Source organism: Podarcis cretensis (genome assembly GCF_951804945.1).
Source record: "Podarcis cretensis genome assembly, chromosome: 10".
Classification (NCBI taxonomy): domain Eukaryota; kingdom Metazoa; phylum Chordata; class Lepidosauria; order Squamata; family Lacertidae; genus Podarcis; species Podarcis cretensis.
The window spans coordinates 77746355-77769199 of NC_137179.1; the positions used below are offsets into that span (position 1 = coordinate 77746355).

General features: G+C 44.0%; 1 protein-coding gene across 8 annotated transcripts in view; it reads right to left on the reverse strand.

The window, feature by feature from the left end:
- ITPR2 (inositol 1,4,5-trisphosphate receptor type 2) overlaps positions 1 to 22845 on the reverse strand; it is a 292662-nt gene that overhangs the window by 102572 nt on the left and 167245 nt on the right. For all 8 annotated transcript variants that reach the window (XM_079993294.1, XM_079993291.1, XM_079993290.1 and 5 more), the window contains 3 exons: positions 14576 to 14766; positions 13202 to 13344; positions 10689 to 10797 (listed from right to left, as the gene is read on the reverse strand). In XM_079993294.1, the coding sequence (XP_079849420.1) occupies positions 10689 to 10797; positions 13202 to 13344; positions 14576 to 14766 (443 nt within the window). The remainder of the gene's footprint in view (positions 1 to 10688; positions 10798 to 13201; positions 13345 to 14575; positions 14767 to 22845) is intronic.

The following is a 22845-nucleotide window of genomic DNA, read 5'->3' on the forward strand; positions in this document are numbered from 1 at the left end:
ATATTTGACCTTGACTAAAAATGAACAGGAACGAAGTTTTTCTTGCTGCCCTTATTAAAGTGGATGCTATGCTGCAGCAGCTGCAGGAGGATATGAACTTGGTAGATGAGAAACTGGATGCCATGACTGCTGTAGCTAGAAAGTATGGATTGACAGGAGAAGAAGAGAGTGAAACCTTACAACAATTGACCCAGGAAAGTGACTTAAAGCAAACACAAGGGCAGTGGGAGATGGAAGAGACTGTTAATATGCCTCAAAAGCTACAAAATGAGAGATCTAATGTCGTTGAATCCAAAGGGTGTCTGCAAATTTCTGGAGTTAAGGGGATTCTTAGCTCTAGTGGGGCTGTGAAACAAGAGAACAAGTATTTTTGGAGCAACTACCGTTTGTATTATAAATTCAACAATGGGGAGTGGAACTGGGGGAAATGGAACAACTTGACAAATGAAAATCGAGACTATGACTGTATGGAACTTCCCAGAGATCCACTCCCCAAGAAGAAGGGGAAGAAAGTACGAAAGACTTCAACAAGGGACAAGAAAGCATTGCACCACAACCAGGAGCAAGAAAATCTGCAGAGGTGGCATGGAAGTGACTTGAGAGCCTCAGACATTAGAACACCGGATTGAAAATTAAGATTAAAAGGAAGAAAGGACGAACGCAACCCAAAACCAGGAAGAAAGGGACAATGGATTAAACTAGAAGAGAACCTGTTTATTATATATTTGGATATTTCTGAGTAATATTTGGGAAATAATAGATTGTGGCGGAAAGGAAATAATTGGCTTTAGTAGAAAGATTTGAAGATAATAAGTCTAAATATAATTTAAAGTCTAAAATTAAAGGTATATGGTTTTGAAAGTAAAGATAAAGTTAAAGGTAATATTGATAAATTTGAAATAGATTGTTAAGATAAATTATTCTTTTTTTGACAAATATGGGAAGAATTTGCTGAAATAATGATTAAATTGGAATACAAAAAAGGGAGGTATGAGGAGGTCTAAGACACAAGATAAAGAAATGAAGTTATTTTGAATCTTGTTGTCAGGGGCTCAGGAGCAGAGACACAGGGGAGAGAGGAAACGGAGAGCGAAGGGGAAGAATCTGAGGGCAGCATAGGGGAGTATGAGAGTGGCCCGAGAGATTCCATGAGCTTCTCCAGCGATTCAGAAGATTCCCAGAGGGGGGCGCCAATGGCCAGGGCAAGGGGGGTCCCAGGGGGGAGACACCAGAAGCAAGGGGCCAGCGGGGACTCCCAAAGCAGCAGCGGGAGATCAGGACTAGTTCCCCCACCAGAGCGGAGTGGGGGGGAAGAGTCCCATGAATCAGGGCCAGCGTCTCCTCCAGTAGGGAGAGAAAATGAGTCAGAGCTGGCCACGCCTCCATCGGAGAGTGAGGGAATGGAGGGGAAGTCAGGTCCAGCTACCCCCCCCCCGAGGGGGGAAGCAGTGACAGGAGCAGTGAAACGGTCAGAAGGAAGGTTGCCGGCTGGGCGTGCGCGCCAAGTTCAAATGTACAGGCCCGCGGGACAGCAGGAAGCACGGATTGGGAGCCAGGTCCTAAAGCACGCCGGAGGCAGGGGGAAGAATCCGGGGACAGCATCAGAAGAGTCCAGAAAGGGCGACACCCCAGCGGGCAGGAGGACCCAGAGGAGGAAAGAGCAGAGGAGGAGGTGGAGCAAGGCTAGAGTCTTAAACTGGTGTCTGGGGGGAGGAGATTCAGACGGAACTTCAGCGGTCTAGAGTTAAGACGTAGAGCTGCGCGCCACGGCTTTGAAACCGAAACTGAACCTTAATAAAGACTTTTGTATATAACAAGAACTGGCGCTGGTCCTTTGTGAGCTGGGACCTTGGGGAGCTCTGACACTTGTATATATATTTTTTTATATATATTTTTCTTTTTTCTTCCGCCTTTTTTCTGTTTTTGTTTGTATATGCTTTAAATATTTTTGTATCTTGAAAATTTGAACAAATATTATTTAAAAAAAAGAAAAGAAATACGGTAACTCTGTTGGGCCATGCGGGATTCTCATATATTAAAAAAAGAAAAAAAAACTTACTAGCGCATCACCTGTATTCACAAGTGTCAACACCTGCAAACAAATGTCCCTTGCCAAACAGACAACCTACCAAGCACCAAACCATCCATCATCCACCAAGCCCTGTAGAGAAACAGTCCAGAGTCAGTGAAGCAGGTGGATAAATTCAATGGCATAATGTGCAAGGGCTAAATTCCTTTGAGGGTGTGCCCTGGCACAAAACATTTTATTCAGTCTTTATTTGGTATGGGAAAGGTGGAAAAAAGGGAGGGAGAAGGAAAAGGGTAGATGAAATCATTTCTCTTTTCTTGTTTTGCAGCCTGGTTGCATAATGCTTTAAATTTAAACCTTCCCAGTGGCGCCACAATGATGTATAAGCAATGCAAAAATATCCTGGCTAGAATTACAAGAAGCAATTTATCAGTTCCTGTGCAGCAGCTAATCAACCCATTTGCTTTCTAGCATACAACAGTGGGAAGCTTATCTCATGCAGACTCACAGATCGTTCAGAAAGCAGCCTAATTGAATTTTAGAGCCAAGAGCATTGCATGACACGTGGTGCGTCTCCAACAGAGCACCGTGCCAGACACTTGCAGGCGTTACATAATCACAGGCTGTTGTTGGCTGTGAGTGCTCCACTCTCTGCCGCCTCATCAACTTGGCAGCTGGTGTCTTCTCCAATCATGCCCTGCTGCTTCAATCTGCACACACAGCCTTCACATGGCCAATCACATGGGTTGGGGGGGGGGGCTTTCACAAAAGAGAAAGGGGAAAAAACCTTCCAAATCTCCAGCTCATTAAATTACTCAAAAAGTAAGGTAAAAAAAAAAAAGGTAAAGTACCCCTGGATGGCTAAGTCCAGTCAAAGCACTGGCAGAAGAAGAGGGGGAGGGGGGAGCACACTGCCCCCAGCAGCATGATCCCGGTGGGGTTCCATCGTGGCTGCCCCCCCCCCCGCCCACACTGGGCGCCCCACCCCTAGAATGTGCACCCTGCCCCCAGGATGCATGCCAGCCCCGCCCTGCCTGCTCTCCGCCCCCGGTGCCAGAGCATGAAGCTCCGCCACTGAGTCGAAGGTGACTATGAGGTTGTGGTGCTCATCTCGCTTTCAAGCTGAGGGAGCCAGCATTTGTCTCTCTGCCTTTGCTGGCATGGGGGGTGAACGAGCTACCTTGCCCCCCACTCCCCGAAGAGAGACCAAGCGGCAGGAGCCAAGCGCATGGAACCTGTCAGGTTCTGTGTGTTTGACTGCCTTTGCCTTTGCCCGTGCGGGTGCGCTATCTCTTTCCTCTGGTGGGGAGGGGGTTGTTCACCCCAGAAGGAACGATGCAGCCCACCATCCTGGGCAAAGTCTTCAAGGCATGGGGTAAAAAGGAGAGAGGGCCTGCTGGAGGCTGCTGGCAAGTGCTGGACCTGCCAGCAACGTCAAAGAGCCCCTGCCTTCCCAGAGAAGGCAGCCAGGCAAGGTGGGCTCTCTCAGCTGGGAAGGGCAGGCTTTGTGCTCCCCAGCTGAGCAGCTCCAATCCCTCTTCTACTTGTGTGCAAGCAAGAGCAGGGGCAGGGCTCTCTCAGCTGGCGAGGGGGAACACTTTAACGGAGCCCCCATCCTGCTGCTGGTTCGTGTGAGGAGAGGTCAGCAGCGCGCTCCTCAGCCAAGCTGTATTGGCACCTCGAGATTCAGCTTGATTCTCCCTCTGTTGGGGCAGAGTGCAATGGCTGGTGAAACTGCTGCGCTTGAGTTCTTCTGCCTCTAGCTCATGGCTAGTTTGTTTCTCCCTCAGTGCACTGGGCGCTGGAGGTAGAGGGACTCAAGAGCAGTGATGGTTTCATCAGAGATATACCACGGAGTGAAGCTGCCTTTGTGGTTTGCCCCCACATCGCCCAGGCCTAATTCAGATGTCATTATACTTTATAATTATGTGAATGAGCTTGAGTGACCCTCAGGTGCAAGTGCTCCTGCTGCCCTCTGCTCCTACGATAAAGCCTTAGTTTTAACTACTGTTTATTGAAACAAGCCAACTTCAAATCTTGGTCTATGAAACTGGGTTGTTAATAAATCAATGTTAAGATTAACCACACAGAAATCAAGACATATGGAGCAAGGTGTTTCCCTAGTGACCATGATGGGGCATTTGTGGATCCTTGCTTAATAGTTTAGAGAACCTTAGTGAAAATGAAATAGACAAGGGGGGAATGTCATAACCAGAATTTAGATATACTTCAGAAGTTGTACAGAGCTAGATCAACTGTAACTGAGTTGGCAATTCTGATTAGAGAACAAACTCAGGAAGTTTTGTTACACGGAACAGTGGCAGAATGTGGGAGAAGAGTAGAATGGGTGTCACAATTTAATACAGGAATATGCCCAAGAGTGAGTCTTTCAATGTTGCGGGGGGGACGGGGGGACGGACCCTCAAATATTTTTGTCCCTGTCCCCATTGCAGTTGGTTGAATTCTGTTACTGTTGGTAGATAGGGGAGTTGCTTTCTGAGGACGGCAGGAACACAGCCCAGATGAACTGGCTCTGCATTACTCTGGCAAGGAAAAGAGGTCCTCCCACATGTCAATAGAGAGCCTTCTTTACAATGTGGCCAGCTGGCTCTGACCATTCTGTTCACCTGCTTAAGCCAAACATACAGCACAACCGTTTGAATCAAGACTCGTTTTAAAATGACATGAAGCCTCAATGGAGCACTGATTTTGAATAAATTTGACTTTCAATTCTCCTCAAACACTCTTCCAAACTTGGAAGGGGGAAAACATCACTGTTTTTCTATTTTGCTTTCTGTTAAAAATGCCAAGATGACTCACTTCTTGAATGGTGCTGACTTTAGAGATTCTGACTGCAGCATCCAATGGAAATTTTTAGGGCAAAAAAAAAGAAGCTCCAGATGTTAGTGTATCAAAATAGGGTATCAAAATCTCAAAGCTCAGTACTATAATATATTTGAGCTATATGTATCTCAACATGGCACATTTTTGCACGAAGCTCATTCTTTGTCCCCTAGCTACATCTTAGAGTCCATATACGTGAGCAGTATACTAATCTGAACAACACAGTGGTTCAGCAAATGCACAACTTTGTTTTAACTTGTCTGCTCCCTTCCATGAACTGAAAAACATCAAGTAAATCTCAAGATGTCACAGCTCCCACAAAGGCAATCTGCTCCCATAAATAATATGCTGATTAGCACTTTTGTGCAAGCTGACCTCTGAAACGTCAGAATCAAGGTATAGCATTGCTTGGTTTCTTGTGCTCTCTTTTCAGAGTGCAGTAATCAACCTCATTTCTACCAGATGAATAAAGATGGGGCAGGACCAGTGAATGGAAACAAGGAGGAAAGAGGTAAACTGACATGAAGTAAAAATATTGATTTGAGTAAAGAAAAAAGAATGAAACACATTTCCCCCCTCATAGGATTATCTCTTTTGGGACCTTTTTCAAACGGGATTGCTCTCAAAAGAGGTACTTAGTGGAGATGATGGGGTATGATCATTTTCCACATTTCTGAGGGAAAGTTCAATCCAAAATTCCACCTCGGTAGTTAAAAGCTCTCTGAATTACAAACATCTTAATGTGATACCAGAAAGAACAGATGATCTGGCAGTTCTCATGAAGAAACAAGTGCAGGTGTTACTTTCAAATAGGAACCACTCTGTACCCATTGATCTTACTTCATTGATTACAGAGCAAGGCTGTATTCACTGATCTCAAACCTGCCACAAGCCATTATTATTACTACATTGAAAAGATGACAGCAGACACTGCAGTGCCTCTTACAGATTACTTTCCCTCTCTACAAAATACATTTGGAAAATTTTAGTTCCAGCATCATCTCTCTATGGATCTTCAGTGACAATGTTTCCTTTTTTTTTTTTTTTACATGCCAGGTTCCATTTTTACTGAGACTGAGTAGATTTAATTTTTTTTAAATGATATTTATTAGAAGTTTCAAAAATTACAAAAAAAGCAAAAGAGAGAACAACAAAAAATTAACAAAACATACATAACAATACATCAAAAAAGAAAAAACACATAAAAACCAATACACCAATAACAATAAAAAAAACCACACATCCAATATTCCATATCTCCATCCTTCATTTACTTGTTTCATCGACCTCCTCACACCTCCCTTTTTGTATTCTAGTTTACTCATTTGTTTCAGCAAATTCTTTCCATCTTTCTCAATTTTTATTGAGTAACTTGTCTTAACATTCTAACCTATTAGTTAATTCAGCAAATCCTTGCCATCTTTCACTATATTCTGTGATTCAATTTACCTTAATTTATTTTAACCTTATCTTTCTATAAAATACCTTAAAGCTTAAAACTTAATATTTATTTGTACATAATTCCTTATATCATTTCTACTAAAGCCAAATATTTTCATTCCAACATTTTCCTAATGCTCATTAATTCCCAATATGTTTTTTTTCTCTTTAAAATAAAAAATAAAAAAAAATTCTTCCAATCTTCCTCCAGTGTCTCTTCTTCCTGGTCTCGGGTTATGTCAGTCCTTACTGTCCATTCCATCTAGTCCATCAACCTGGTAATCTTATGTCCGAGGCTCTTAAGTCTTTTCCATGTCCCTTCTGCAGATCTTCTTCTTGTTTGTACTTGCACTTTACCTTATCTTTTGTTGATCTCTTTCTTAATTCCTTTCCTTTCTCATTAAGGAGTAGGTCTTGGGGATGTTCCAACTCAAAAATATCTCCGTCTCTCCTCAGCAGATCGGCCCATTCCCCACAGTCCCATTCCCCAAGTCACTTGACCTGCAACCTCGTGGTTTGATCCAAGTCACTTGACCTGCAACCTCGTGGTTTATAGCTGGGATGTCCAACAGGTCAATTTACTGGTAGATCCCCACAAGGTTTTGGTAGATTGAGGTCGATCTCTGGCTCCCTTTCCTTAGCATCACTAATACTGACTCCTGCCATGTCCCCTCGCCCTGCCCTCCATTGTTGTATGATCTCTGGAAGGGAGGACGGAGATTTCTCTGTGCTGCTGTTTTGAACCATAGCAATCTTTTTGTGAGTGACTTTACTCCTTTGTCCCTTGCCTTTAACCCCCCCCCCCAATTTTTTTTGCCGATGGCGCTAACCCGGAAGTCTTCCCACCTTCCGCTTTTGTAAATAGACTGAAGCAAAGACGTTACAAGCTAAAGCCTTTGAAAGCCTTTGATAAAAGATTAAATTTCCATCGGTTAAAAATATAGAAACCCCCTTGGAAGCAGGTGAAGAGGGGGGAAGCTTTGAATTTTGAACTTAGTAAGCCTGCAGGAGTGAGGGGAAAATCAAATCACCTCACCTCTGAAACTGGGAACGGGTTGCCAGATGACGTTTGGGGAAAGTTCGTTGACAGAACGGATTTGTCAGCTAGCTGAAATAAGAGCAAGATACTGTTTCCATTGTCCTCTTCTGCATTCAAAATGGAGGAAAAGTAACCGAAAATTGAAACTTTGTTTATTGCTTGAGCTGTGCTTGAAAGAGCTTATACAAGTGGAGACTGTTTCCCTCTAGAGGGAGCTTTTGAAACTGTTACAGGAGTGTAACTGGGGGATCTCCAGCTGCAAGATAAGGATTCTGAGAACCAGTGATTGACCTTGGACTATTCAAAATGTTGATAGGAGAAGATATTGTGACTCTATTATGTAAAATAAGTCATTCGCTGGAAGAGCTTAATAAAAAGACGGATGCCACGACTTTTAAAGTTGATAACTTGGAACAGAAAGTGACTAATTTGATATGAGAAGAGAGCACCAATACAGAAATAATTCAGGACTTTGGCAGAACAAATGGTGGAGGAAAAGGAGAAAGTTGTTGTTTTTGAACCTAAAATAACACAAGTGGGACTCTTAGTTTTACTGAAGCAATTTGAGGACTATAAATTGAGGCCTTCTATGATTGAATATAGAAAAAGTCAGATTTCAAGGATTGGTTCCCGGTTTTGACTGAAGAAGGAAAGTCGGAATGATCCCTCTATCCTTGTCCATTTTAATGCATATAAGCAGGTATATAGCAAAGTTGTCTTAACAAGTATTTTTCAAGCCTCTTTGTTGTTGTTGTTTTTTTAAAAAAACCCTTCACATGTATTTAGAAAATTTTAGCGTTTATATTTTATACTAACAGAAAATGTAATAAAAATTATTTTAAAAGTTTAAAACTCATTTTTAAATAAAGTTCACTAGATTTTTCCATTAACACAACATACATTTTAATATTTAAAAATGCATATTAGGCACGCTGAATGAACATTTTAAAGCAGAGGTTTTCAAACTTTTTGAATCCACTGTTCCCTTGACCAACTACATTCTTTCTGTGGCTCCCCTGTGGGGAAACGTGCTCCAAGCCTCAGGATCCCAGTTACGTCCCCCCTTGCCTGCAGAACAAGCAACCCCTCACCCTTTTCAAACATCCTCTCTTGTGGGGTGTTCCCTCAGCCTCCTCTCCTCTCCCCTCTCCATCGCCACCCTCTGCCCAACCCAAAGAGAGGGGCCTCCTCACACAGGCCTGGGAAGAGGATGTCCCAAGCCTCAGAGGCCCAATGGAGACCAGTACCTTACTCACTTTGGGAGGGAGAAGTGGCGGCAGCAGGCACTGCTGGGTCTGTGTGGCGAAAAGGCTCCCCTTTGGTCCCAGGCACTCAGCTCCCAAGCAGGCCTTGCACACAGCAAGCACAAGAAAGGCCAGTGTGGCCCCTTCCTTCCTTCCTGGCCCTGCGGCGGAGCAAACTGATCAGGTGCCCGGGGCGGCTCACGTGCCCTGCACCCAGGGGTGGGGCCAGCCACCCGCAGGGGGGGCAGCTGCCCGTGGGGCGGGGCAAGCCGGGGCAGGACGGACACTCCGCGGGGCCTCCTGCATTGCAGGGGGCTGGACTAGATCTTCATGGTCCCTTCAAACTCCATAATTCTGACTCGCAGTGCCAATCTGCACTAATCCAGATTTACACAATTAATAAATCATATCTTTGGTTTTTAAAATGAAAGCTTGTTAACAGTTTGCATTCTGCATTCTCTCATGATATTTTCTGTTAAAAAAACTGTTGCTCAATTATCCTGTTTCTGCAAAATGTATGGCATGTGATAGACTATACATACTTTTGGCATTTGGATCTAAAGTTCAAGCAATTGGGTGGGTGGGTGGGTCTGGGCAGATAGAGATGTACACTTAAGACTTAATGGGATGTTTCCCTTTGTCACCCACTGGTGCAGACCAGCGTGTTCTGATGTATTTATCAGTAGAAATTGCAGAGGTTACACAATGGGCAATTTTATGAGCAATTCTTTACCACTTTCAAACTCTATTAAAACAACAACTGTGATTCACACCACTGGGAAATCAGGGAAAGTCTTGGGAAGTGATAGAACATTTCACAACTTTCGCATCGTTTATTATGTTTCTGAAGTGAGAGATTCAGTGGGTTAAAAAAGAAGAGAAACAATTCTCAGTCTGAAAAATATTAACAAGCACAACCGCTCTCTTCACCCCAGAAAACAACTGGGGTCACATAAGGTCCCTTGGCTGGCGCCCCACAAGTAGTATTTTCACCGGCCTCTTGCTGTGAAACCAACCCCCTCTAGTGGTTCTCTCACATTTCAGCTTTAGCACACAAACTGTGAAGTGTTTGTCTTCTTGTTCTAAATCAAACTAGTTCTATGAAGGTTTTGAAAAGTCCTACACCCTGATTCAGAAGCCTCTCTTGTATTAGAATGGGATAGCAACTGACTAGCACTCATAGAAATTCAGTATTTAGGATTATAGAAACGCTGTAATTTTGAATACTCTTTCCAGTCCTGAATTTTGTTTCCCTCAGACCAAGGCTATAAAGCACTATAATTGCCAGGCATGAGTGGCTTTGGCACAACCCCTTAGTCCTCATCCTCTGCTGAAACTATGCCTAGTAATCAATAATCAATTGGATTTCTATTATTTCCTGCTTACCCTCCCCTCCCTCTTCCATCTCTCCCTCTTTTATCTCCCCTGTGTTGGACTTCATAGTCTCTTGAGACAGATGGATGCCAAGAAACAACAACGACAACAATGTGATTATTTTAATACTTAGCATTTCAGGGAGTCCTGCCCCCCACCCCCCGCAGCAGCAACAGGAATCCTTGACTGTTGCAAGGATCCTCCCACTCCTGAATTTTTGATTCCTAGAATAGACTTAGTGGCCACACTAAGCCAGAGACAGTTAAGTCCAGTCGCAAACGACTCTGGGGTTGTGGTGCTCATCTTGCCTTTCCGGCTGAGGGAGCAGACGTTTGTCCACAGAGAGTTTTTCCAGGTCATGTGGCCAGCATGACTAAGCTGCTTCTGGCGAACCAGAGCAGCGCACGGAAACGCCATTTACCTTCCCACCAGAGTGGTACCTATTTATCTACTTGCACTTTGACGTGCTTTCAAACTGTTGGAGAGCAAGAGCAGGGACCGAGCAACGGGAGCTCACCCTGTCACGAGGATTCAAACCTCCGACCTTCTGATCAGCAAGCCCTAGGTTTAGTGGTTTAGAGACCACAGCACCACCCGTGTCCCTATATACACCCGCATCTTTATGCATTACATTACTATAAATATAGCATGAAATACCACAGCTAATATTGTACAACAAAAATATTTTTGCTCTTTAGATCAAAGAGAACAGACATACCTCTTCCACAAAGCTTTCCTTCTTGTCAAGCATTTCTTGTAATGTCTGGAGAATTTTAATACAGAGTTTTTCTTCCTTCTCCATTAGCCTTTTTGTATGATTTATCAGCCTTAAAGTAAAACATGAGACAAAACATCACACCAAATGGGGTTAGTCTCATTCCGATGATTTTCTAATCACTTGGATACTTTTCATTATATTGGCAAAAACTAATGAGGTTCCCAAACTTGCCCCTCCCCACCAAAGAACCACATGAAAATTGCTAAAGGTCTTAGCAGGTTTTTGATTTTTCTGCCGATTACAGCAATTTTAATGAACCGTGCTAGAAAACTGCAATTTTTGTTGTAGTTCTATTGCTTTTCATATCTTATATATTTTACCTCAATGTATTACAATTTGAAATCCATAGAATGAAATACAATATAAGAAATGTAAAAAGCAATAAAATACAGTTAAATATCAGTCTATTTAATGCAATGGATGTGCCACCCCCCATCTTCAACCATAAGTCAGCAAGCATGCTGTGGACCACCTGAGTGAAGTTGTGGTCCATGGATCACAGTTTGGCCTGGCCTGAACAGATGTTAGCTAACTTTTCCAGAAGAGTGGGTAGCTCACTGGGAGCTCAGCACCACCCCATTACTAGACAAATCTATTTGGGAAACAACTAAGTCCAAGTCCGCCTTTGAAGGCAAAAGCCATACCCACCAATGGAGAAGGGAACAGACTACCTGTTTATCTTGTTTTCTAGTTTTTCTTAAAAAAGAAAAAAACTTGAATGGTAGCCATAAAGAAGGGCAGGGGATCACCATGCACGGGGGGGGGGGGGAGAGATTAACCGGCCCAACCTGCCCAGTAAAAATGCATCCCCCCCCCAAAGCTCCTATTTGCCCCTTGAGGAAGGCTGCCATTGATTTATTGGCATAATCATCAACCTTTGTGTAAATGCTACCACCTCGGCTTTGCAAAATATGCCAGTTATTGTAGAAACAGAAAAATTGCCAAATTTGTTTGCTTCTCCAAGTTTGCTCTATTTAACATTTGCAGATTTCCAAGTATAGATAGTGAAAGACTGAACACACTACAAGTTGGAGTTTAACAATATATAATAAAAATCAAGGAAGATATTGGTTTTGTCTCAGTCCCTAGATCAAATGCTTTAACAAAAGGAATTAAATGCATATTAAGTTTCACTGCAATATATTTAAATTTAAATGCTCATAATATTTTGTAATCCTTGTATATCTATTGGGGGGAATCTACTTGATTTTAGAAAGCTTGTGTGCTATTAAAAGGTTGTGCAGCAATCCAGCACACATTGCTTTGTCTTTCTATTCATTTCAGCTATTTACAGGGCTAACAGTTTTCAATTGTTATTGTTGTTGTTGTTGTTGTTTTATTTTTACCCCGCCCATCTGACTGTCTTGCCCCAGCCACTCTTGGTGACTTCCAACATATATAAAAACATAATTAAACATTACACATTAAAAGTTTTCCCTATACAGGGAAAATCTCACCAAACTAAATGTATTTTGGATTGCTTGCACACCATTAACTGGGAAAATTGGTGCTCTGGTGCCTGCCTCATCCCCTACAACTCTGAGTATTTTCTATTAATATATGACATCTGTCAGAGCTGCCTCCAGGTCCCAGCTCACAGAGGACCAACGTTAGGCTGTAGTTATGTACAAAAGTCTTTATTGAGGTTCAGTTTCCATTTTAAAGCCGCAGCGCGCAGCTCTACGTCTCGACCTTAGACCGGCGAAGTCCCGTCTGAGTCTCCGCCCCTTCCACACCAGTTTAAGACTCTCGCTTTGCTCCACCTCTTCCTAAGTTCCTTTCTCCTCTGGGCCCTCCTGCCCGCTAGGGTTTCATCCTTCCTGGACTCCTCTGACGCTGACCCTGATGATTCTTCCCCCTCCTTCCGGCGGGTTTTAGGACCTGGTTCCCTATCCGGGCTACCTTCTGTGCCGCTCGCCTGTACATTTGAACTTGGCGCGCACGCCCAGCCTGCAACTTTCCTCTTGACCGTTCCCTCGCTCTCCGATGGTGGCGTGGCCAACCCTGACTCATCTTCTCTCGCTGGTGGTGCATATGTGGGCTCTGATACCTGGGACTCCTTCCCCCCACTACGCTCTGGTGGGGAAGCTGGTCCTGATTTCCAACTGCTGCTCTGGGAGTCCCCGCTGGCCCCTTGCTTCTGGGGTGTCCCCCTTGGGTCCCCCCTTGCCCTGCCCATCGGCGCCCCCTTCTGTGAATCTTCCGATTCGCTGGAGAGGCTCATGGAATCTATCGGGCTGCTGTCATCTTCTCCTACGCTGCCCTCGGATTGCTCCCCCTCGCTCTCCATCTCCTCTCCTCCCTGCGCTCCCGCTGAGTCCCTGACAACATCCTATGTATCTTTGATACAAGAGAAACAAAGTGTCTTTCACTATGATGAGTAAGGCAGAAGAATAAACCACAATGGGTAAAACCAAGAACAAACCTTGGCTTCAATAGCTTCAGGCACTTACTTGGACATGAAAGCCCCACATCTGATTCTAGCATCACTTCCCTCAGGGAAAAGAAGTTCAGGGCTGTGCAATACATCAACCAGCACCGAAAATTCAGCCTGCATCATGGGGTTGAACTGCTGTTCCAAGGAGGCTACAACATCCTAAAAAATAAAACACCAAGAGGAAAGTGTTCAGTTTGGTTGGAACTGGCCATCTGTTTAATGTCTGCTGCTAGTTTTCCAATCATGAAGTAGAACGAGTACTCATTTTTCAACATTTTTCCCAACCTGTGATGTGGACTGGGATGACCAGATGAAAATAGTAGTCATATACCAGAAACACATAACACTCAGGCAACATGTTAATTTCATCCAGACACTCATACATATATCGCCGCTATATTTATAACATGACGTTTTCACTAGAAGCCTCTATGCAAGAACATAACAAATTGGATCTAAATGGTTCCCTAATCTGACAAAAAGAGTCTTCTCTGGACAGAATGGCTCCTTCTGTTGGAGGAAGTAAACCAACTAATCATTAGTGTGTAGTAACAGCTATGTAAGCATTTATTTTCAAAAGACAGAATGTTTACTGTGCTGCCACAACATTATGCTAACATCAGATATGCCAGCACACATTTTGGATGAAAGCATCATTCAGGAGGAAAGAAGACAAACTTCTGTCATTGACCTGAGAGAGTGAGAAACCACCATAAGTGGGACAGGAGTTCAGTGTGGACGGATGGAGAACAATTCTACCCTACCACTTCTCTGTCTCTGCTATCCTTCACTACTTACCTAGTGTTAGTGGACACCTCTATGGACCCATATATGCTCATATTCCAATTGGTGGCCTAAAACGCATCAATCTGTGATTTACCCGCCCATCTTGTCAACTGAGAAAGGGGAGGGCCTAGGATTCAAAACATAATCACTGAGCCTTACATGTTAGAGTAAAAGGGGTTGAATTCAAATTGCATCGAAACAAGGGCTGCCTCCTTCCTTTCACGATGGAAGAGCACTGAGTCCATCAGCTTTGTAGGTTTTTTTTTTAATGTAGCAGGAAAACTTGTAGCAAGAGAGATATAAGTGTGACTAAACCTGCTGTGCCACAGAACACCATGAGTCTCTTCAATATACATAATAAATAGTTGCATTTTCCAATAGAAAAGTCTTGAGTTCCCCAACACTCTAGGCAGTCCATAAAAAGTCAATGGGGGTGCAAATTGGCTGCTTAGTTTGTTGAGAAGTTTTAAGATTCGAATTTGGAAACTCTTGTGGATTTTGTGGCATGCTGGTCCTAAGCATTGTGTTCTCCAGCACCTCATATACAATTTTTTAAAAAACCAATAATATACAGACTGTAAACATGTGCCATTTTCTAACACACCTGTAGTTTCTCAATGATATTCCTGTAATCCCAAGCAGGTCCTCCAAGTGCTTCTTTAAAGCGAGGTCCGCTGCGGGCAGACATTCTCCAACCCATCACCGCTCTCTGAACCATATTAGAATGACTCTTCATGAAAAGCGTATTAACTTGGCTGTCCAAATCCACAGGGATTGCAATTCCACGGTTCTTTGCTTTGGAAGAATGCATTTGGAATAGAAAAATCTTAGTACAGATGCAAACATAATAATCCAAGTAAAAGGATGGGAAGTAGACATGGCATATAAGAAGGGAATGTTGCTGAAAATGGAAACTTTGGAGACAGAAAAAGACTAGGCTTGCAAACAGACTAAACTTCTAAGGGGGTGGGAAACCCACCACTGCCTAGGATTCTCCATGGGTATAGAGTGACATCACTCTGTATGCTGGCACCTCTCTAAAAAAAGCTATATATTCTACATTGCCTTTTTCTGCCTCTGTGTTTTGTGCCCTCTTTCTCTTCCTCTCCATGTTTTGCATTTCTTTGTCCCCACTCTACCACTGGTAGGAGCACGGAAACAATCAGAGTGAGGTAGCCAAAACATTATGGCAAAAGAGGGGACAACTTAACACAAAGCTGCTGTTTTTGGCAATAGCCATATCAAGAGTTCATGTCTAGTTCCACCCTATTGTTATAAGCATTCTAAGGTCCTAAATATAAAAGCAACATTCATAAACATACAGTGGTGCCCCGCAAGACGAACGCCTCGCAAGACGGAAAACCCGCTAGACGAAAGGGTTTTCCGTTTTGGAGGCGCTTCGCTAAATGAATTTCTCTATGGGGTTGCTTCGCAAGACGAAAAAATCTTGCGAGTTCCCGCGGGGTTTTTTTGCTCCCCCCCCTTTCCTAAGCCACTAAGCCGCTTATCAGCTGTTCCGCTGATAAGCCGCCTCTCAGCTGATCGCTAAAAGCCGCTAGACTGCTAATAGCGCTAATCCGCTAAGCCGTCAATGGGCTTGCTTCGCAAGACGAAAAAACTGCTAGACGAAGAGAATCACGGAACGGATTAATTTCGTCTTGCGAGGCACCACTGTACAAGGCAAACACATACATAAGTATATAAACCACATTTCTGAAATAGTACAGGAGAAATCCTGAAGTCATTTTGTTGTTTTTTTGTTGTTTTTTTAATAAAATATTTATTAGGTTTTCCAAGATTAATATAAAAACAAAAAGAAAAAAGACAAAAAATGACAAAAATACAAAAATACAAAGATATAAAATTTAAAAAGATTAAAACAAATACAATTTCCATTGCTTATTTCCATTATCTTATTTCTCAGACCTCTTCTCACCTCCCCTTCTTGTATTCCAATTTAAATTATTAATTCAGCAAATCCTTATATCCAAATTTAAACATCAAATACTTAAAAAACATTACTCATTTCTTCAACATTTTTCCTAAAGTCGACCAAAATTTCCCCTCCACGGCTTTCCCCAGTTCAAATCAAATAACCGACAGAATAAAGATAAAACAAGTTATAATTATATACCCTTTGGATTCCCAAACTCCACCCGCCCCTTTCCCGGTTTCAGTCCCCAACAAATGTTCATCAATTCAATATCTTGTCTAGCCTGGAGATCTCACGTCCGAGGCTTTTAAATCTCTTTCAGTTCCTCTCTGCCGGCCTTTTTGATAGTCCTTGATGTTAAACCCCAGATTTTGGAAAGGCTTCGGCCCAACAGAATCCATATTTTTTCCAGCCAGCGCTCCATACTTGAGAAAAGCGCCTATAGGGTACCCTGACATACTCCTTTCAAGTCCAAATGTCCCCAAAGCTCCGATTTCCACCTGGATCAAATTTGTAATCCTTCGGTCTTCAGATCTCCACAGAAGGGGATCTCTCAGTTTTAGGCTCACCAGTTCAGGCCAGGCTTTCCACATCAGATTCTTATTCTCCTTTATTGCCTTCATGTCAGGCCACAAATTGTGACTCTCATTTAACATCTGGGAAATTACAGCTCGAACAGCACATATCTCCTTTTCCATATTCTCATAACATTCAAGTTTCCCTATTTGCTCAGTTGTATGAGCTTCCTGCTTCGAGTCCTTATCAACTTCAACAAGATTATTTACTGCTGAGGCCAGAGTTGTGACACTTGTAGCCAAAACATCAATTTCCCCTTGTAGTTTTCCCAAGAGAAAAAATGTTCTATCCAATTCAGTCTGAATTTTCCCTCCTCAAGCCATTGTTGTAATGTCCTAGACCTCCTCTAGGGGGTTTTTAGTTTCTTAATATTTTTCAGCTCAAGTCCAATAGCCAATTTATTGTATCAGTCCTTCCTTATTCTCAGCAAATTGTAACAAATATAACCAGCAGAAGCAACAGAAACAAAGTTCTCTTTTTCCCTCTGACAGCCAATTTGACAGCTGTCAAACTCCTCAGCACTTCATCAGCAGGCTCTCTCGCGGGACACTCCCGGGTCCGGGGGGGGGGGTGAAACTTCAGCTCCCACAATTAATCCTTTATCCTCCGGTAAAGTTTCTTATGGTGTCAAACCATGAGGGTTAAAGTCTTTTAGTAAAAGAAAAAAAGGTCCTCTCGACCTTAGATGGCAAGTTCTTTGCTTTAAGTTATCTACAAAGAGGGGGGGTGGACTTCCTTTTTAACCCTTCCCCGCTCGTTCCTAATTCAAAAAATTTTTCCCCCTTAAATTCTGAATTCCATATTACTCACGGGTTTAAACTTTACAATCCAATTGTTGCAAGGAAAAAGTCAGCGCTCTCCGTCAATGGCTTGCGGCTTCGCTCCGCAGAAGGAGCAATGAACTCACAGCACCGCGCCGCACCCCATCCCCGTTCCGAAGCCTTTAAAAAGGCTCCTTCGCGGTTTGGGGGGGCGCAAATGGTGCCCTCTGAGTCACCAGGTTCACAGGCATCCGCGCCTGTGATTTTTGAGGGTCCCCGCGTCACCGCCGCGGACAAAACCCGATCCTGCGTAGCCGATTCCCTCCGGAGCTTGGAGGGAATCCGCCATTAAACAATGGCGCTAACCCGGAAGTCCGAAATCCTGAAGTCATTTTGACTCTCCCAAACTGACGTCAATATATTTCTCTGCGAGGAGGGAGGAAATGGGGAAAGCCTTCCCTTTGTCTTTTTGCTTACAAATCCTGTCTTAAGGGAGTGTATGAATAGAGCGAGCCTGTGACCTGGATTCAGGAACTAAAAGTATTTACCATCACAAAAGAATGGCCAGGCTGCCCAGGTAAAGCAATCAGTGACCATTAACAGATATCCTGGGAGGCAGGATTTATGCTGTAGACCACCTCTATCTGCAATGTATGTATGATATTTCAGGGGCTATAGGGTGGGCAACTTCAAAAGTCTATATAAGGGCTTGCACACCATTGTTCTGGGTTCTATCCTCCCTCCTGTGGGGAGCCTGTTGCAACAGTCAATAAAGATCAGGCTTACTAACCGCTTTGCTTCTCAATATTTTCTGGTTGGCTTCTGTTATTTTCTCCTACCGATCGGGAACCCACTTAAGGACTCTATACGGGCTCCTGGATACCTCATAAGGGAAAAGGAGCAGGTTTTTTTTTCTATAACACTATGAAGAGAAAAAAGAACTGCACCAGAGGAGGCAGTATTGTAAGTTTGATTAATGTCCTATGAGAGTTACCAAAAAATAGGGTATTAGCTAAAGGCACAGAATCTCAGGGAAGCTGTTTTTTAGAACAAAAACAGGGATGTTTGGTGGAATTTTGGAATAGAGAAGTGGCGGCCTTTGCCTTTTCTGAAATAGTTGTGTGTGTTTTAAAAAAGGAAGTTCCTTTACTGAATGAGTTACACATGTTTGCATTTAATCTCTAAGGCCTATGTCCTGGGATACCAGGTAAAAATTTCACTTAGCCATAATAATAAGAGTAATTTATTATTTATACCCCGCCCATTTGGCTGGGTTTCCCCAGCCACTCTGGGCGGCTCCCAACAGAATAAAACATCAAACATTAAAAACTTCCCTTAAAAAGGTGTCCTAAAAGTCAGATAGCTGTTTATTCCCTTGACATGATGGGAGGGCGTTCCACAGGGCAGGCGCCACTACCGAGAAGGCCCTCTGCCTGGTTCCCTGTAACCTCACCTCTCACAGTGAGGGAACCGCCAGAAGGCTCTCATTGCTGGACCTCATCGCTGAACGATGGGGGCGGAGACGCTCCTTCAGGTATACTGGGCCAAGGCCATTTAGGGCTTTAAAGGTCAACGCCAACACTTTGAATTCTGCTCGGAAATGTACTGGGAGCCAATGTAGCTCTTTCAGTCACCAGTCTAGCTGCCACATTTTGGATTAGTTGAAGTTTCCGGGTCATTTAAAGGTAGCCCCACACAGAGCACATTGCAGTAGTCCAAGCGGGAGGTAACTAAAGTATGAACCACTCTGGTGAGACATTCTGCAGACAGGTAGGGTCTCAGCCTGCGTACCAGATGGAGCTGGTAGACAGTTGCCCTGGACACAGAGTTGACCTGCACCTCCATGGACAGCTGTGAATCCAAAATGACTCCCAGGCTGTGCACCTGGTCCTTCAGGGACACAGTTACCCTATTCAACTGCCTGCCCCCTGTCCCCCCAAAAAGAGTACTTCTGTCTTGTCAGGATTCAACCTCAATTTGTTAGCTGCCATCCCTCCTCCAACCACCTCCAGGCACTCATACAGGAACTTCACCGCTTTCACTGGTTCTGATTTAAAAGAGAGGTAAAGCTGGGTATCATCCACATGTTGATGGACACCCAGCCCAAACCCCCTGATGATCTCTCCCAGCAGCTTCATATAGATGTTAAAAAGCATGGGGGAGAAGACGGAACCCTGAGGCACCCCACAAGTGGGAGCCCAGGGGTCCAAACACTCATCTTCCCACACCACTTTCTGGACAGGACCCGGGAGGAAGGAGTGGAACCACTATATTTCTTTAGATGGTCCAGAAGGATGTTGTGGTCAAAGGTATCAAAGGCTGCTGAAAGATCCAGCAGAACTAGGAAACAGTTTTCACCTTTGTCCCTAGCCTACCAGAAATCATTGACCAGTGGGACCAAGGCAGTTTCAGTCCCATGATGAGGCCTGAATCCCGATTAGAAGGGATCCAAATGGCCCACATCCTTCAGGCGTGCCTGGAGTTGTTCCGCAACCACCCGTTCAATCACCTTGCCCAAGAATGGAAGATTTGAGACTGGGTGATAGTTGGCCATATCGACCAGGTCCAAATATTTTTTTTAAGGAGTGGTTTAATAACCGCCTCTTTCAGTGGGTCTGGGAAGCCTCCCTCACAGAGGGAAGCATTCACCACTTTGCAGAGCCCATCACCCAGCCCTTCCCAGCTTGATTTTATTTGCCAAGATGGGCAAGGATCAAGGAGACAGGTGGACAGTTTCACTCGTCCAAGCAGCCTGCCCACATCCTCGGAGGTAACATATTGAAATTGCTCCCATGCACCTTAAGCCGTCCTGGCCCTACTCTCACGGTAGAATCTATCTCTTTCTGAACCTGAGCTACTTTATCTGCAAAAATCTTGGGGTCCTTACCACACCCCAATGGTGCAGGTGATTCCATTAAATTACAAACCACCTGAAAATGTCCCCTGCTGCTGTTTTCTGCAGATCCAATAGAGGCGGTGAAGAAGGTCCTCTTCGCCATTGCTATCACCACTTGGTAGGCTCAACATTGAGCTTTAACCCGTGTCTGGTCAGATTCAGAGTGAGTTTTCCCCCACCGGCGCTCTAGCCATCCCAGCAATTGTTTCAGCACCCTCAGCTGAGGGGGAAACCATGGGGCAGTCCAGGCTCCATGTACTCGCAGAGGGCGCTTTGGAGCCAGAGAGTCAATGGCCCTGGTTAATTCTGCATTCCAGCGGGTCACCAGGGAAGCAGCTGAAAGGCCATCAGCATGGGATAAAACATCCCCTACCACTCTCTGGAAACCATTTTGATCCATTAAGTGGACCATCCAAATCGGTTCCACCTCCCTGCAGAGGGGATGGGTCACAGAAAAGTCTAGTTGCACCAGGACGTGATCTGACCATGGCACTTCTTTTGCTTTGCTTTTACTTAGTGTCAGTGGGTACATCAATAGAGGTGAACACCAGGTCTAAGGTATGTCCACGACTATGAGTTGGGCCAAACTTATTCAGGGACAGCCCCATGGAGGCCATGCTTTCCATGAAGTCCCAAGCGGCCCTTGTAAGGTCGTGTCGGCATGGATGTTTAAAACCCCTAGGACAGCTAAACTAGGTGTCTCCAGGAGAACATCCGCCACAACCTGAAGCAGCTCGGGCAGGGAATCCTTGGTGCAGTGGGGAGGCTGGTACACCAAAAGTAATCCTGTACTGCCCCTATTGCCCAATTTTCAGAACATGCACTCAGAAAACTGGGTCTTCCCAATAGGATGCCTGATGCAAGCTAATGACTTCCTAAAAATCACTGCAACCCCCCCTCCCCACCCATATGACCTGGATTGCTGTGCAGAAGAGAAACCTGGTGGACAAGCAGCGGCAAGAACAGGCCCATCTGCTTCATCCAACTGAGTCTCTGTTACACATGCCAGGTCAAGTCCCCCATCCATGATCAAGTCATGGATGGCAGTGGTCTTGTGAATCATTGACCTGGCATTGCATAGCAGCACCTTCAGGTCATGTGGGTCTCCCTTGTTGATTCCAGTATCCATCCGGTCAAGACCAGACCCCGAAGCAGAGATAGTCTCCAAACAACAACTAAACCTGCCTCCTCGGTAATGAGCGGTCTGGTCTTAGCATAACTTCTCCTCCTGCCTGAGTGGTGCGCTCCCCCACACGCCTCTTCCTCCGCCAGTGGTCACGGCCTCCTTGTATCCCAATGTGAGGTCAAAGCCTATATCTAGGAAATAATAAGACTTAACTTGGGGGTGGGGCACAAGGAGAAAGAGAGGGGGGAGTTGAAATGGGTCTGAAAACCATGACTGGTGCTAAGTATGATTTGACATAATGTCTGAATCAACAACAAAAAAGTTAAAAGCTATTATTTCAAGGGCAGAAGAGGAAATCATGAACATGAATTCTGAAAGGGTGGAAAGCAAAAGCAGACAACAAGATGCCTGTTGTGCATCTGTACATTTACATTTGCAAATTTATGCCATGCTTTGAGCTCTAAATAATGATCAGGGTAAGCCATGGTTTCACATTATGTTTGAACTGAGCCTAAGATGTATACCTTCTACTAGGAGCAATAGAGTGGCGTTTCCCTCAAGTGCTTCCTACATCTTCTAAGAGAGGCAGTGTGAAGCAGATGATAGGGTCTTGGGCTGACAAGGTCAGGGTTCAAAACAGGACAACAAAAGGGTACACATGTACCAGGTCCCAAGCCAGCAAGGGACCCGACTCTGAATCAAACCCTTCATAAACAGTAACTGCTTTGCACATACTTTCAGTTGTACTTCCCCTTTGTCTATTTTAAAGGACAGTGAGGACCAGGGACTCTTCACACAAAACTCTAAGTCAGGGTTTGGCCAGGTCTCATAGTTAAGACCTTTCGTCGTTAACTACAAGCTATAATCCAAAACAAACCAATCCACTGTTATGTTGTTCCTGTAAACCCAGGAAAAACAACAGAGTTTTGTGGCACTTTGAAGGCAAACGATTTTACCATGGCACAAGTTTTTGTGCCATGTTACCCTGTGTTACCAAATTCAGTGTAACCCTGAATTGGAGATAGATGATAGATAGGTAGGTAGATATAGAGATAGAGATAGAGATAGAGATAGAGATAGAGATAGAGATAGAGATAGAGATAGAGATAGAGATAGAGATAGAGATAGAGATAGAGATAGAGAGATATAGAGATATATATATAGATATAGATATACCGACCGACCAGGGGGCAGTGACTTGAAAGGGAGAGTGCAATATGAATCACACAAATTGCAATATATCAAGAGGTTCAATGCTATCACTTTTGGAATGAAATCGGCACAATGGATTTTTCAAAATCCACACTACATATGTTAATTGGCTTACCAATGCCTGGATGAATGTGTTGTTAAATACTGTTTGGGGTTAATGGCCACTCTGAATGGCCACTCTGAATGCCATTTTCTTCTGACTCACAGTTTACTATCTGTCTCTCCCCTCCCCCATGCAAGAAACCATTTCACACATCTGATGAAGTAGACTGTAGTCCACAAAAGCTCACACTTTTAATAAATTTGTTAGACTTTAAAGTACTACAAGATTCCTGGTTGTTTCTGAAATCAGAAACTAACATTGCTACCC